The 17,340-nt window shown below is 49.6% G+C and overlaps 1 protein-coding gene across 9 annotated transcripts in view; it reads left to right on the top strand.

Moving 5' to 3' along the window:
• The first annotated feature begins 875 nt into the window (after positions 1-875).
• LOC144934537 (uncharacterized) overlaps positions 876-17,340 on the top strand; it is a 56,022-nt gene continuing 39,557 nt past the window's right edge. For 8 of the 9 annotated variants that reach the window (XM_078860431.1, XM_078860432.1, XM_078860433.1 and 5 more), the window contains exons 1-3: positions 876-1,093; positions 3,126-4,125; positions 14,790-15,032. In XM_078860431.1, the coding sequence (XP_078716557.1) occupies positions 3,905-4,125; positions 14,790-15,032 (464 nt within the window). In that variant the 5' untranslated portion in view covers positions 876-1,093; positions 3,126-3,904. The remainder of the gene's footprint in view (positions 1,094-3,125; positions 4,126-14,789; positions 15,033-17,340) is intronic. The other variant, XM_078860429.1, reaches the window with a different exon arrangement.

The following is a 17,340-nucleotide window of genomic DNA, read 5'->3' as shown; positions in this document are numbered from 1 at the left end:
AGGCCACGTGGCGACTGATGTAGCTGAACCTGGCGCACGCTCATTCACCACTCGCACTTACCCAATGTGGTGAGGTATGGTCAAACAACCCCCCTGTGACCGAAAAGCGTGATTTGATCCTTATCCAGTCGTGGATTAATAAAAGGGGGGGGGGGGGGGTGGGTACAGGTGCATAGGTGGGGGGCGGCTGTGTAGTGGTTAGCGCTATGCTACGAAACTGACGACCCGAGTTCGATTCCCACTCACGGGCAACACAAGTGACGATTGTTCTGAACGAGTCCTGGGCCTCCCCTAGGCCGACTCAGCCTCAAATGAGTACCTGGTGCGGTGTGCCCACGTCACGACTAGGGGACAAAGGCACCCCCTCGTGTGCCGTGCCAGCCTTCATAGGTGCTCGCTAACAGCACTTGCCCCAACAGTCCGTTAAGGCTATCCGGGGGATCTTTATATGTGTTCATTCATTCAACAATAACAGCGACAAACTCATCATGGTGGCGACGTGCAGCGGCATGGCGTGGTTGGCACGGGCTCTGGTGCCAGGAATGAACAAACCCCCCTCCCCCATCCCTTTGTCGCCTGGCGCCTGGACACCACTGCCGACGCGCGCGTTCTCCGACGCAGTCGCACCGCCTGCACCCTCGATTGCTCCGCCACGCGCGAAGCTCACGACGGCTCGTCGCGGGTGTTGGAATAACCATCACGCGTCACGTGACGGCGCTGCGTCGCGGAGTAAGTGAGAAGGGAGGGGTGGAGGACGTGGAGGAGGGATGGGGGGGGGATGAGACGGGGGAGGGGAGGGAGGGAGGAGTGAGAGGCGGGTGCCGCCGCCGGACGCAAGGCACCCCCGGCAACGCACCCCCCGCAACGCACCCCCGCCACAACGCACGTAGACCACAGATTTATCCCAAGGCGCGTCGGCTCGCTCAGGGGACGAGTCCTGGATATTGACCGCAACACCATTCCTCTAGCCATCGCCCAGGGACGAGAGAGAGAGAGAGGGGCGGCGGGGGGGGGACGAAGGGCTGTCTCCAGTTGACGATGAAGACGGGCCTCGTGTGTTGGCAGCCGGGAGAAGAGGACGATGCTTTGTGCGGTGAGGACCGAGAGAAGGGGCATTTGGCTACGTTCGGGACGGACGAGTGGAATGATTGGGGGGCGTTTGGCGCTGCAAGAGCTGGCCGTGTATCCGTGGGCGGTCGGGTACCCGGCCTTCACGAGGTGCCCGCCGACAATGCTTGCCCCGACCGCGTGTGTGCAGGTTGTACGGAGGAGCTTTGTCTTTGTTGGCGAGCGTGCAGTGGGCACGTGCGTTTGCTGCGAGTGTTGTGGCGTGTGCCGTTGGTATGTTGGGGGAGCGGGAGCGTGGTGTTTAGCGCACCGCGCTACGAAGCCAGCGACCCGAGTTGGATTACCGCTCATGATCAGTGACAGGGACGACTATCTGTACCGGTTGTGGACCCTCCCCTAGGTCAACTAGGCCTTAAATGAATACCTGCTGCGGTTTGTAAATATCAGCGCTGGGAAGACAAAGGCGGCCGGGCGTGGTGCTGATCACCTCCAGCGCCATCGTGTGCGGTGCCGACCTTCATAGGTGCTCGCTAACAGCACTTGCCCCAACAGTCTGTTAAGGCTATGCGGGGGATCTTTGCTGTGTGTGTTGTTGGAGTGTGTTGATATGTGTATGTTATATGTATGTACGCTTGTGTGTGCTGTACGTTGCGTGGTGCTGGCCACCCACCCCCTCGTGTGCGGTGCCGGCTTTCATAGGTGCTCGCTCACACCACTTGCCCCAACAGTCTGTTAAGGCGACACGGGGGGGTATGTGTTGTATGTTGGCTTGTGTGTGTGTGTTGGGATGCGTAGATGGTTGCTTGATACTGCAGTGAAAACTGAAGTGTCATTATTTGATACCGCAAAGTTCACACACACAAACATAATACGCAGTGGAAACATCAGCCGGCCACCAATTAACACCTTTCCTCACATTTGATTATGAGACGTGATCGTGGCTCTAGCGAGACGCAAAGTTTGAACAATGTACAATTAAAAACCAGATCATCCTGTTGCTTCGCGTGGCCGTAAGTGCGAAATGTTCCACCTGAAATGAATTCCTCAGCCTAATTTAGTGCGTGTTGCGTTGCACGCGTCAGACACCCCGCTTCTGCAATTGGGGACCAAGTCAAGAATTCGCGTGCGCGCGCTTTAAATGGCATTATCAGTTACGTAACGGTGGCTGTTGGAAAGGTTGGAGGAAGAAGGGGGCTTTGAAGGTTGCAAATCATTTCTCAAGGTGGCAAAGCCATTGAGCGAGATACTTTGTAGGCGTTGTGAGCATCCTCAGCGGTGCTGCTACCGTTCCTCCCACGTGAAGGATGTTGACTGGGCAGATGTGGAACTACTGGACATTTCCAACGATTAACGGAAATTCATTTTTCGATTTAAAGCTTTCGTGACTGCAGGGATTCATCTTCTTGGTTTTTTCGGTAAAGTCACGTAGAATGGAAATAATAAAATAATAAAAATAAAACATTATAAAATAATTCTCACGACGTTTCGGCCACAACGCAAGCAGCCGTCCTCTACTCGACAGACCTGCTTTCCACCTGAGGACGGCTGCTTGCGTTGTGGCCGAAACGTCGTGAGAATTATTTGATTATGATTTATTTTTATTATTTTATTATTTCCATTCTACGTGACTTTACCGAAAGAACCAAAAAGATGAAAATTCATTTCTTGTCAGGTTTTCCTCGTTAAATAAAATCTATGTATAAGGATTGTTATTTGCAGCGAGCTACATGAATAATTTATACCCTGTTCTCAATAAAAAAATAATTACAGCGAATTAGTGAAATGCCACGCATCATGTAACGATGGTCACGAACCAGTCTGCGTATCCCTCTTCGCACGAGTGATGAGAATTCTCTGGGATCTCCAGTTTCCTCCTATGCAAAGCTAAACAAACACGAATGGAATCGGCCAAACTTCCCAATGCAGGGCCGGCCGTCTTGAAACAGAACCTCGACTCAGAGTGAGGCTTTCATGGGTAAATAAAGGGCATAATTCTTCGTATTATTATTGTTTTCTATGAGCTTAATTTATTATTTATGCCCTAATCTCAATTTCAGGAACCTCACCCATAAATCTCTGGACGAGGCGGTAGGCGCGTGTTGGGGGTACACTGTACGGAGGTCACAAAGAAGATGGGAGCCTGGGTTTTTTTCAGGATAGTGCCATTTCTAAATAGCAACTCTGAAAGCAGTGTGTGATTAAAGACTCAAGGACACTGAACTAGCACCGAGGTTCATGCAATTAATTCCATGCGTGCAGGAATTGCCGAGTTAGCTAAGGATGTAAGCAGACAGCAAGGGAGAGAGAAGGGTCCTTTTCTAGCAATCGTTTTGTCGGATAATAAGGGCGGGTGACAGAGTGGGAGAGATTGGCTCAGCCCAGCCCAATGAAGTGAACGGGAGAACTGAGAGCTTTGAAGCAGCAATTCAAGGGCTTTGAAGCAACATTTTATCAATCGCCTGGGTCTATATGTCGAGAGGAGCATTGCAAGAAGAGAGGGCACTCAAAGAGCTCGAGTTGAAAGGCAAAACAACATCCTGTTGGGAAGGAAGCAATTGCAGGAACCCGATTACAGACAGGAGATTCTGCCGTATTTGAGGAATGGGCAACAGGTAAACATTCTTCCGATGACACGTAAAATTATCTTGGCCACGGCTTTTGCGATGGCATCAAGTGGATTTTGAGAAGGCATTCCGTGAATTTTTACCAGGCGTCTGCTGAATATTGAGAAGGCGACCGTTGAATTTCAAGAAGGCGTCCTGTGAATCTTAAGGCGGAGGCGTCTCGTGAATTTTGCGAGAGGCGGCATTATTCGACGCGACAAGCAGCTGGCGCAATGAGAGGCAGGCGGAGCACCGAGCCGGTTGCGGGGCAGGGGCTGCCGCGGCGAGAGGAGGAAGAGGATGCGGGGGCGGTGGAAAAGAGGGGGCAGAGGGAAGGGGACGGCACCACAGTGCTGGAGCTGCCGCCGACGATGACCGAGGAGGAGGTTCTGCACGTGCTGCGCGTGGTGGAGAGAGACGCGAGCCTGCGCCGCCGGGAGACGCGCAGAATCCGGTGAGTGCGGCAATCGCGCGACCCGAATCGCGGAGATCTCCTGTGTACGAGCGTCCGCGGCTGGGAGCCCACGGCGGAGCTGTTTGAGTGTGCGAGGCGGCGAGGATGCAATGCACCCCCGGGGGGGGGGGGCCCTTGGATGGGCTGGTGTGGGGTTCAAGGCGCCCAGGCTATGAAGTGGATGTAAGAAATTGGACAGGGGACCGCATGCATTTACAAAAACATTCTAAATTGTACAAATGAGATGGTAAACAAAAACGAGACGCAAAATTAATAATTTATTGAATTAAATTGCAACCGTGAGCCATGGAAATTCATTAAATCTCTGTGAGGGTGAATCATTACGTGCCGAATTACTACACCACGTCGTGCTGGCTTCTCAGGCGGTTGGTGCCTGCTCGCTATGGCATACGAGATGCCCACAATGTTGAGAGAATACGATTCGTGGGCAACTCAAGTGCAGCTTTCCCGTGTGTTTTTGGGTTGTACTGTGTGTTGCTCAGCACGATGTCCGACGATTTGCTGCACGTGCAGGGGGCTTCTGCAGGAACTGAATTGAGCAGTTCGCCTTCTCCCTCGGTTATCCACCGTTGCCAGCTGCTGGTGCTGCTGATGCTGCTGATGCTGCTGGTGCCGCTGATACTGGTGGTTCTTGACGTTAATTGACAAAGCTCCCTGGCGAGGCCAGAAAATTGTCGTTTTGCTTGCTCTGGGAGGAAACCAGCCCACCCGCGAAAACAATCTCTGCAGAACAAACGCAGACCAGCGTCTGCATTCCTTCTCCAGGCCCTCCACACCATCCTCACGGCCCAGATTTCCCCTGTGTATCAGGCAACAGGCGTGCAGGACTCATCGTTAGCGGTAAACATGGAAACGTGGACAGTGGGGGGGGGGCACGAGCACTGGAGTTTTAAAAACCAGATTATTAATCCGCTACATTAGCCTTCTACTCAGAGCCGCTATTAAGCGCCGTTTCTGAAAAGCGTGTTTATTGGTTTCCTTTATGATTGAATGAACAGCAGTGTCAAAGGTGTTGTTATGCATAAACAGCATAATAACACTTTTAGACTTTTTCTGGAATGTGCCGTTAGCTGTTGTTAAATGCCACTTAATGCCCACGCATCTGCGTCACGGTGATCTGGTCCGGTTTCTATGAAATATTAAATCTGCCTGCTTTTAGGATCCCGACGAACGGTCAATAGAGCGCATCGCATGCGTGCAACCGTGACGGCACGACTCCGGTTCCGTCCTCTCATCCGCGACTTGCAGGAACCTCCCGCGTGCGATTTGACTAATAACAGCAGGGCCCGTTTCTTAAGTCTCATGAATTATACAAGTTCACCGTTAACAACGCTCCTTGCGCACATTCACGGTAATTCATTCGCTCGCTCGATCGCGAGGGGTTTCTGCCCCCCCCACCAACCGGCTAATGGTACGCCCTCGTGGGGTTTTGTTTTTAGTTTTTTTCCTCTTTCTCTCCCCGTGTCACAGCGGCGGCGGCGGTGGCTGTCTTTTTTATTCTAAATCATAATAATCATCTTCTTGGTTTTTTCGGTAAAGTCACGTAGAATGGAAATAATAAAATAATAAAAATAAAACATAATTAAATAATTCTCACGACGTTTCGGCCACAACGCAAGCAGCCGTCCTCAGGTGGAGAGCAGGTCTGTCGAGAAGACAGACCTGAGAACGGCTGCTTGCGTTGTGGCCGAAACGTCGTGAGAATTATTTAATTACGTTTTATTTTTATTATTTTATTATTTCCATTCTACGTGACTTTACCGAAAGAACCGAGAAGATGAATCCCTGCAGTCACGAAAGCTTTAAATCGAAATCATAATAATCCTCAGCTGCTGCCACACCGGTCCGCCCCTCCCCGCCTCACATCGCATCACCCCCCACCCCCCGCGGCGGCCTCACACCTGGGCAGATAAATCAAGGTGGCTCGCTGACTGCGCACGCGCGCGCGCGCGATTGTCACGAGCCATCTGTTGGAACATCTCGACCGCCATGCGCTACCTAAACAAAACGTAATCTTGTCTACGATCCTCGCTGAAATTTGTTTCGATGCCATTCGTATTTTTCGTTCTGTTTTTCGCCACGGGCTATGTCTGAGTGCCACCCACACCCCCCCCCCTGCTACCCCCCCCCTTCCACCCCTTTATCTCCTTTGCGATGCCGCTGTAACAGGGAAACTGCCCGCGCGCACGAGGTGGTGCGTCGCTGGGTGTGTGCTTGCGGTTAGAGAGAGAGAGTCCGTAGAGATTTTCATATTTCACTGGCTCCAGACACGCTGACATCTCCTCGGATTTGTGTGCCAACGCAGCCGCTTAAAATGCAAATAGCCCTTAGCCACTACGGCAATTTAGCTGCTTGCGCGCTACACTGCGAGAAATACATCTGGCTCGTTCAGGCCTTTGTGACGGCGAAACATGATAATTTTTTCCCAGCAGTAATTCTTGTTTTGGATTTGCATTTTTAGTATGGATAATGTACGAGTGTATGTTTATGTCAGCTTATACATATAAAGCACGTCCTGTTACACAGTGCATGACAAATGAAGCACATGCAGTACGGTTATAACAGAATTCCTTGAGGTAGGTAGAAGGGTGGTGCATTGGTATGACCGCGGCAAATATTAGTCACGAGCAATTTGTTAATCACCCCTTGCTCCCCCGCCACTTTCACCAATCCACACTGACCTGTGTGGTGAAGTATGATCCAGACAGTCCCCATGACTGATATCGAACGAAAACAGCGGTGGATTAACAAAGGTCTGTAAATTATTATTACTCCGACCACCATATTCCATTCGGTACTGACTCAGCCCATCATCCCTCCTGGGGTTGATAAATTAGTACCACGATATAGGACTGTGCATAAGAGACGAGCACTGCCTCGATGCTCATTTGAGCAAAACTCAAATAAATCACTGACTTTTTAACACCGTAATTGACGCAACTCGCCGGTTAGTAACACGACGTCGTGTTCTCCACGCGTCGCACGAATACCGTGGTGCTTTACCCGCCGCATCTTATTATCTGGGACTTGCAGTGCTGCAGCAATAACGCGTTCTTCATCCCGCGCACCAGGCGAGAGCATTGCTATGCTGCCGGGAGAGACACTGGAGGCTTGGGAGCATGGTGGCATTGGCCACAAATGACCGGAGGGAAGAAACCCACCCCCCGCCCCCGCCCCCCACGATTCGTCTCATCGATCAGTCGCTGCCGATAGCAGAATCCCACGCATGCCCTGCTCCTGCACAGACGTCAATCGTTTTTTCCAGCGGAAAGATGCGAGTGTATTTGTAACGATAGGAGCAGATCCACGGGGTTAGCAAGTCTCGCGTAGGGTGGAGTGCCCGTGCTCGTCGTGGCGATCGACAACCCTTTGTCCATCGAGTGCTGGAGGAAGGCGTCTTAGCGTCGTGTTGGTCACGGGCGGGGGTCGTTTTGACCATACTTCACCGTCCTGGTAAGTGCGGATTTGTTAAGGCAGAAGGCCAGGACCGATTTAGATGGCACTCGCCACCGATGTTGACCATGTCCACGGTTCCAGATGAAATGCACTGGTTAAGAGTGCAAGTGCACTAACCGCTGTCCCACCACTCAACCCCATGGGGCTCATACTTGCATTTAATAAGTTCGATGCGTCTATTTTACCCTGAAATCGCCCAATGTCATGGAAGTGGCCACACAACGCAATGTAGGAGGGGACCCTCTTGGATAAGAGTCTTGAGACGTCTACATATACACACACACATTTGAATGCACACATAAAACAACATGCACGTTTCCAATAATAAAAGCGACAGTGCCTGTGGCCCATTTATCTGATTGTCAACTGCCACTCAGCTCCCTTGTTGTGATTCCCACAGGAGGTGGCACCCTCTTCACTCAGCCCGCGGTCATGCCTTTGGCACACTTTCCCTGAGTTCGCAGCATTTCTCTGAAGGAAGTGCAAAAACACGCAAAGGCACTTTCGCGGGGTCATTAATAAAGCGTGGCACTGAACTATTTCTTTTATCACGACGAAGCACTGCTCGATGCTCGTAGGCAAAATTTTAACTTTGGGAAAGGTGCCCATAACCACTGTATTCACGGGATTGTCAGACGCATCAAATAAGTAGGACGCACTCCCACACTGATGCCCAGTGTCAATAAAGTTACACGATTCTGCACCAACGCACGCACGACTACCGGATTTCAGGACGCATTCCCGAACGATGACTCCAAAATACCGAGGGAAAAGGTGCGTCTTACAAATCCGGAGAATATGGTAAAAATATAAAATGCAAATGAATCGTCATAGTCATCATCAGCCATGAGCCGTCGTCTCTTGAGCCGTCGCCATCTCTCATGATCCCGCGATGCAACGATACAAATTAATATCTCTTAAATGTTATTACGGTACCGTATATATCTTTTATACCACGTTGGTGCACGCCACTGAACAAGTGTTTGTGGAGCGCTCTTGGCCATGACATCGCTGCACCCCAGCAGCCGTGCGTCTACAGACTCTGCTGATGACGATCACCTTAAGGTCGCAACCAGTGCCGGATTATTCTAGTGGCAAAAGTAGCTGCATATGCTACGGGCCCCGCACTTTAAAGGGCCCCACGCTAAATGATTTCAAGCTATCGATTCCGGTTCAGTGATTCTGCACTTGCTCTATTACTATAGTACCATACTGCCTTCAACGTTTATGAACGACTGGGTGTTTTAGGGTTAGCGATGTCGTATTATCTGGCTCTATAGCAAATGAAAAAATACAATTACTTTACTATGTAAGTAAAAAAATTGTGTTTTAATATTTACGTGGTTTTTTTAAATTTAGAATAATTTATAACATATGCAACAGGCCCCGCACTAGCTTAATCCGGCACTGGTCGCAACCAATCCGAGGTTTGCTTGCGTATACAAATCCTGCTGAGAAACACGAGTTCAGAAGGACTGCTAGGCTGATGGATCCAAACGTTATTTTAATCACACGTGGCAAACCAAACATGTGCCTGTTTTATTGAATAGTGCTTGGGATTTGTTGTTTATTTACTCAGCAACCACCAAACTTGCGTCTCTAGGACTCGGGAGGTTTCTGCCGGCGCTGTTTGCGCGATCAGTTATTGAGCATTTTCTAAGCCGTCGCTTTCGCCTGCGCGGGTAAACCCAGGTCGCCGGATAGATCTCTCCTCGGCGTGCTCTCACGTTCCGTCAAATAAAGGAAATTGAACGATTGGCCAATCGATAGTTTGAGTGGCCGTGCCTCTCTGCATTGCGCCCGGGTGCGGTTTGTTTGAGGCTTCGGACCTCGTGTCTCCCGAGCGTTTAATCACTCGGCGGCCGCGGTTGCTGTCGCGGAAATGCTATATTGGGGGGGTCATAGTGCATCAGGATGAATTTTTGCTGTTTGGTGGGGGGCGATGTGGGCGATCTGTCGCGATTTTAAACTCCCTGGCGGTCACTTTCTGGGGCACCGCTGCAGAGACTCCGTGACGCCGCGGTGTTTGCGAATCTCGCCGCCGAGCTCGCCTAGAGGCCGTCTCATCGGAGCGTGCCTCTTGTGGGGGGGGATGGAGGCGGTGGCCGTGGTGAGCTGTGGGGAAAGGAAGAAGGGGAGATGTCGGGAATTTTTTAAAAAATATATATATTGGGCCGGCGCTGTGAAGTCTCAAGAATTGAGGAGTTTCCTAGCAACGGGTGGGGGGGGGGAGTCAAGGGCAGAGCACGGGCGTGAGGAATGATGCCGCGTCGCTCTGAGGCGAAGGGGCCTTTTGGAAAAGAGCTCGTTGCGTGCGCGTGTATCGGTACGCGTGTGTGTGTGTGTGCGCGTGTGTGTGTGTGCGTGTGCGCGTGTGTGTGTGCGCGTGTGTGCGCGTGCGTGTGTGTGTGCGTGGGAGGGAGGGAGAGGGCGCACTGGAGTGGTGGCGTATTTTGTTCGCGTTTTTACCGCGCCATGAAACGCAGCCAGGCAAGTTTGATTTCCGGCCACGGCTTGGCTGACATTGGTGGCAAGTGATGTCCGATGCTGGACCCTCCTGTCGTTTTTTGCGCAGCCCTAAATGAGTTACCATCTGGTGTGGGCTAAGACGTGGGCACAGGAGAGACGAAGGCGGATCCGGATTATTGTGTCCTGACCACACCGCCCTCCGTTGCGCCATGCCTGCCTTATTAGGTGCTCGCTGACAGCATAATTATGCCCCAGCAGCGGCAGAAGCCTGTTAGAGGCAACAAGGGGGGGGGGTCTCTACGTCTCTCTACGTGCGTGGGGAGCGAGCGCATAAATCTCCTTGTGCAGCCGAAGCACGCCCGGCCCACGTCTGCTGATACCGCAGTAAGAATCGATGCTGAACTCTCATGGGGAGGGAGAAGGCAGCGAGGGTACAATGTTGCCGCCGCTGCTTTGCGCCCATGCCCCTCGATTCACGGGCCAGGACGGTGCTGTGCCCGCCCGCTCGCCAACCCGCGTGCCACACGCCGCGACGTGGGTCCGCACGCACGCCGGAGTTCGCATTTTTTACTTATCTGTTCATTCTGCGCCTGTGCACTCACGGTCGGGCTCACGGTCGTTATTTTGTGAGCTGTGATGGTTGGGTGGTGGTGGTGGTGGCGGTGGCAGTGCGGATGCCAGCAAGCCAGATTTTGCAATCTGTAGGTGGGTTCCATTCCAGGTGTGGGTGGTGGAGGCTCGAAGCCTGGGGTGGGTGTGTTTACCTGGGTACTGCCACCCGTCAACTGAAGGAATAAATTAATAACATTCGCATGCGTATGTCATCGTGTCTCTGTCTATAACATAGGTGTTTGGGTTAGATCGCGTAAATAATAATGCGTCGTTAAACCTGCCACCGCCCGACACAGGAAATTAGTGAGGTTTGTCACGTAAACGAAACGTGCCAATTCGTTACTCGTTCAGCACACCGGTGCGTTGGAGAGAAAACCCACGACATTTACAATTCGAGTACGACATTTCGTCGGTAATTACAACTAGCGTCATCAGGCGGACAGCCAGATTTGTGGATAATAACGTCTCTGTCTGCCTCTTTCTCTCTCTCTCCTCGTCTCTCTGTTCTTTCATGGCCGTTTCTGCCAGTCTTGACCCAGCTAGCCATTGCTGCTCCCTCTACTCTCCTTTCAACCCCCCCCCAACTCTCATGCTTTACCAGTTCCCATTAAAATGATTTTGGCCTGTCACCTCTGATTTGAGGTCAAGGTGGTTGAGTGTGGTTGCCTCTAAATCTTGCAGTCCATCCGGCCAAAGGGTGGAAGAATGGATTAAATCCCTCCCGAATCGAATACGGAGGTCCTTCATCCGTAGTAGCATTGACACTGCGTGCAAGACGTGTAACTCACAGGTTTTTTAAAATCAATTCATTTAACTGCAACCAACAACCGCAACGTGATTGTGAATATCCCAAGGAAATATCAAAAAGGCAGATAACATATCAGCCGTAAATATTCCGCAAAAAAACCCACCGCGCGACATGAACGCAGCGCATAAGTAAACCACAATTTGCGTTCAACGATTGGTGAAATCGAGCACCACATCAATTATCCAATGCTTGCATGGCCAATTAACGAGCGCGTACAATTTTAATTCACCCCCCCCTCCACCCCAGTAATCTTGATTAGTTACTGTAATGACAACACGGGATGATTTCGTTTGGCAGGTGGTGGCGGATGAAAACGAACGCGTTAGTCGCTGCCGCACAACTCGCCGTCAAAATTTGTCATTCCGAGCGCGTCCTGGCCCCGATAATTCTGACTTTGCGATGAGTCCTCCGTTTCGCATTGGCAGCGGCTGCACGGTGGCCGTGACTGCAGGAGGCGATAGCGGGGCGAGCGTTTAATCTCGAGCAGGGGATTAAACCCGGCGTCGCCTCGACCGCTGGCGTCTGGCCAAAGTTAGCGGGAAGACTCCTCGCGCCTTTAGTGACCGTTCATTTTCCCAGGAGCGCGCCGGAGATAAGCCCGGGGGGGATGCGTCCGTTTGGAAAGGTCGTGAGTTCACAGTGTCCAGGTTGCGTCGTGGCTGGCTGTCGATGGGCAATGAAAAATACAATTCTTTATCGTCATAATCAACAACAACAATGATGTTGTTGTTGATAATGATGAATGCCTCCCCCAAGCCATCTCTCGTGTAACATGTAACAATCCACCTAGCACCTCTACACGAGCTGATTTGATCACTCCATCTCCTTTGGCGAACGTACTCTCTATCGCATTACATTCCTACTCTTCCATTCCATAACACTGGTCAACACACTTTTTCTGGCATAAGGTATTCCAACGGTCTTAATGTAATTTTGGGGTGCTGATTCCAAATCTGGCATCAGTTTTTGTCTATCACATCAGGTTTTTGAGATATCAAATATTGCATTTTCAATCAAAACTGCAGAAGAAAAATATTAAATAAATGTGGATATCTACATAAAATTATATTATAAACACACTATCCTAAAAATACAGCACCATATTTTAACACGAAAGCAGTCACTGACTCGCAACAACTTGCAATCATAAGTGACAGAGTTAATTTCGGGTAAAATCAATGAAAATGGGGTATGCCGATAGCATAAAAATGAGATGTGATAGAGCAAATCTGAGATCAGATTTGGAATCAGCACCCTGAAATTAGTCTAGAACAGCTGCAAAAGTCCAGGCGAGAAAAAAATGTTTTTTTCGTTGACCAGTGTAATTATTCTTGGCCACTGGCCATTATCCCTGTTGACGTTTGCTGCCCAAACCCACTTTTTTGCCATTAGATGTTTGTCTCTACACAAACAGAAAAACATTGTGTTAAAAATCCACCCACTAAATATTGTAAATCCCAGGTCTTCCTTCATGAAGAGATAATTAATCTTAATAATGAGTTCTCCACTGCTTTCATAAATAACGTCGTTGGATTGATTTCAAAATTATTCGGTTGCTTTACGATAGCCTAAAAAAATCTATACATTTTTATTGTTTATTCTTTAAGATACTATTTCATCCATTATCTTTATTAATGTATAGTTTTATTCTTCCTGTGGGGTCACCTCAAATCCGTTGTTTCCAAATCTCGACCAAGAACCCTGAATGAATTGAGACAATGAAAGAATTGATGAATGTTCTAAGATTATACAAGCTGCAATCTTTGAAAAAGTCAAAAATTCATGCTGAAAGAGAATTCATGAATACATTAATTTCAAGGGAAGTAATTTTTAACATTTGTTAAAATAAATTTAATTAACTTTTGTGATTAAGTTAAAAAGAAATGTAATCACCCAATGTGTCCTGACTTTTGAGCCACCTTGTACAAGGGCAGTTAAGAGTATGGCACCTTGCCAGGTGGCACAGAGGTCTGAGCAGTGAGCCAGCAATGTTGAACTCCCGGGTTCAAATCCAGGTATCAATGTATCCAGGATTCAAGCCAGGTTCTCAAATGTCGTGAGTTGGTCTTTGACCAGTCACCACTGTATTTAATTAGTTTTTTTTACTTAAGTTAGTACAAATTGCAGCTCTTTTTGTTATTGCCATGTGATGCATGTCTCTTTATCGGGGCATGTGGGAAAGTGTAAAATGAGGTGACTTGAATGGATCTCGGAAATAGTTCTGTGATATCACCTTCCACGGGCCAAAATCTCAACTATGTGGGTTGATGCACACCTCTGCCAGAGTTCTGGATTTATTTGTCTCATGAACTGACACCGACAACAGTTGGAAAACAAATTGCAAAATTAACATTGTTAATATGGATATGTGTGCTGAATGCAGTGGAGGTTAAATGTATTTTTTTCATGGATTTACGAGTCATGGCACTCCTGCAATTTCCCCCATCCTTCCATTACCCTTGTACATTGAAAAATCCCATTTTTTGCAAGAGAGTTACAAGAGCAATTAATTAAGTACAATGAATGATGGGCAGGTGTGTGTGCTGTAGTAGCCCACGTGCGGCGCTGGGTGCAGCATTGCTCTTGATAAGTGGAGCCCAGACTCACCTTGGCCAACCTTAGATTGACTCGGCCCAAAATGAGTACCTGGTGACGTGCTGTGTCAACATCGGTATTGGAGAGACAAAGGCGGATGACCGTGTGTGTGTATTTGCTGGCAACCCACCCCCTTGTGTGCTGTGGCGACCTTCATAGGTGCTCCTAGCAGCACCCTAAAGTCTTTGTTGTTTATAATAAAGGTTTTTTTTGGGTTAGATCGCGTTATTATAAATGTGCCGCAACCCTCCACCACCCGACACGGCCAATCAGTAAAAAATGTGTCACGTTAACAATAATACCGGTCGCGAAAGCCTCCGTGTAAAACTGACTCGTCTTTGTTGTATATATGCGGGGAGCGGTAATGTAGGGTTAGCACGCTGGGCTAAAAACCCAGATACCTGAATTCAATTCCCACTCATGGCCAACACCAGTGACGATACCTGAATCAGTTCTGGGCCTCCCCTAAGTTGACTTCGTCTCATATGACTACCTGGTGCGATGTGTAAACATCGTCACTGGGGAGACAAATGCGGCAGTGCGTGGTGCTGGCCACCCACCTCCTCGTGTGACCTGCCGTTCTTTGTAGATGCTACTCGCTAACAGCACTTGCCTCAACAGTCTGCCAAAGGCTACACAGTGGATCTCTGTCTGTTTGTTTGTTCGTGTGCGCGTGTGCCAACGAACGATCGCGCACCCCCAGAACCCTGAGGCAGGACGTGGAGGAGGAGGAGACCAAGGGCTCGCTGCTGTCCCGGCAGGAGCGCTTCAGCGGCAAGCGCTGCGTGCGCTGCTGCGCCGCCTTCTGCTGCCTGCTGAACGCACGGCGCCGCTGCCACGCGTGCCGTCGCTTCGTGTGCGCCCGCTGCTGCTGCCGCCGCCGCTGGTGCTGTGAGCGCGGCCGCACCGAGCGCGGCTGGAAGTGCCGCACGTGCTGCAAGGCCACGTGAGTCGTCGTTCTCCTTCACACCGTTCTGCCTTCGCCTTTGCGCCCTCGCCCGGCGCATCTAAGCCGTGTCAGCACGTGGTGAGGCGGGGGGGAGAGGCAGGCACGGCACGGGTGGTTTTCCACCGACATTTTTTATGGGGTGCCAACACGGGGGCCAGAGCCTGCGGGGGAAGGGGGGGGGATGGCTAGCGTGCAAAACGCGCACGTGACGTCGGTCAGTGCGCAGCTCGCGAACGCATCGCGGCCTACGCACGCGTCTTTTGTGCCGCGCTTACCCCGAGGGTTACGTCGGTGGCACGGCTCGGCTTGCGCAGTGGAAAATAAATCCAGTGCTTCCTGACCCGCCCCTCGCCAGCCCGGCAAGGGCACCAGCATGGCTCGGATTTGCGAGCGACAAAAGGGGGGAACCGGCTGACGCCTCTGCCACCCCGCCAAGGCTCGCTGCTCCCGTCACCAGGGTTGTTACCCGTTAGGGAGGTCACGATTTATGCAAGTAATGAGGGTTTGTCAGTTCGTCAATTTAAAAATCGATTCTCACCTACGGCTGGGAAATGAACTCAAGTTGCTGGGTTCATAGTGCTGTGTGCTAACAACCGCGCCACCCCTCCAAACACATGGCCCCTCGGTTCCACGCATCAATTTGTGTGTATGGGCATCGCCTATTTATGGTTTCTGTAAATTTTTTAAAAATTATATGCCAATGTTATATTTAGGTTATATTGAGCAAGTGAAACGATACCAAAGAGCAAGAAAAAATAATAAATAATACAAATTAGGTGGTAACAATGAGACAAAACAGAATAGATTCTGGAATATCGAGCTCGAATTGAGATACCTAGTTGAATCGTAACAATTAATCAGTTACAACTATTTAAACACTGTATACGAGCGCGAATGTAAACAAAAACATTGGCAGTGGCCATTTAACCGAGAGGTCAAAAATCCTTGGTTTGAAACGAGGTTTCAGCCACCCGTGCTAAAATCCGCCTCCATTGCGTTGAGTTGGTGGCCTCAGCCTGGTCAACGCTGACTGTGAAAAAAAACAAAAACCCACCGGATTAAATTTCACCAAATTTGGAAAAACTCTGGCTTCGAGAATTACAACATTAAATTTCGGTTTGACTGCCAGATTGTGTTATGGAGGGATGCACTGCACTGCAAAAGTGTTGCGGGCGGACATCTCTTCAACTCTTGCCCCTGACGCGGAGGGCACATTTGAAATAAAATTGCGGGAGCGAAAAAAGAGGAAAAAATATATGAAACAGATTCTTGCGTGCAGGTGAAATAAGTAAATTCATGAAGCAATAATCTATTACAGTATTTCCATTTCATATATGACGTAAACCTAATGATGCTACCACGTCCATTGCAGAGATAGTCAATGAACTCGGCTCTTGTAAGCCGATTTAATGATCCCGGTTAACCTCCGATAACTGCCCAAGGTGTTCACACACACTCTGATGTGAGCGATGCTTTAGTTATTGAGTGATACAAATTTTTTTTTAAACCACATTCCTAGGCCTCCCTTGCTTGGCTGCTGTTTAATATTGCACGATGTTATGTAATATTTCCTCCTATATTACAGTGCTGTGAGTGGGGCAGAGTATTTTTTGTGCAATTAGTAACGGGTGGTGAGAATGTCAACACGTCTTAGGAAATTTTAATAAATTACATAACGCGAGGTGTTCTGTCAATCCGACCGGCTGGTTCAAAGGTAAATTCAAGTCGTGGTTGGGAATTGACTCAACCCATCATCCCTTTAGTGTTTATAAAGTAAGTACAATTTTGTGAAAAAGTCACCAGTGGTTGTTCTATTGATACACTCACAACCCATCCAACCTCCCCCCCCCCCAAGAGGAATGTGGAATTCCCACCACTGGCTCAGAGCCATAGACAGGAGTTGAGCAAGTGTCAATTCTCATTTGAGCAGGAAATCAATTGGTTGATTTTGTTGAACTGAAACAGCAGTTTATGAATCTCGTCTCTTTCGGTGGTGGAATTCCATCTGTTGTTGGCTTTGTTGCTTGGCGGAGTTAAAGCATGCTGCTACCATAATTTTTTTTATATTACTCTTTTTTATTTTACAAGGTAAGGCCCCCTTGAGCTATGTAGCTCTTTGTCAGAATCGACCTGGCCACAAACAAAGAGGTTCATCATGCGGGAATTCATAGCAGCCATATACTCTAAATGTGCAGGGAAAAACCGGAGGACCCGGAGAAAAATCCACGCGACCACGGGGAGAACATGCAAACTCCAAATACACAAGCGTCAGGGTTGGGGTCAAACCTACGACCGCCTGTATACC

Source organism: Lampetra fluviatilis, chromosome 10 (genome assembly GCF_964198595.1).
Source record: "Lampetra fluviatilis chromosome 10, kcLamFluv1.1, whole genome shotgun sequence".
Taxonomy (NCBI): domain Eukaryota; kingdom Metazoa; phylum Chordata; class Hyperoartia; order Petromyzontiformes; family Petromyzontidae; genus Lampetra; species Lampetra fluviatilis.
Note: the sequence above shows the minus strand (reverse complement) of the source record. Positions and strands in the feature narration are given on the sequence as shown.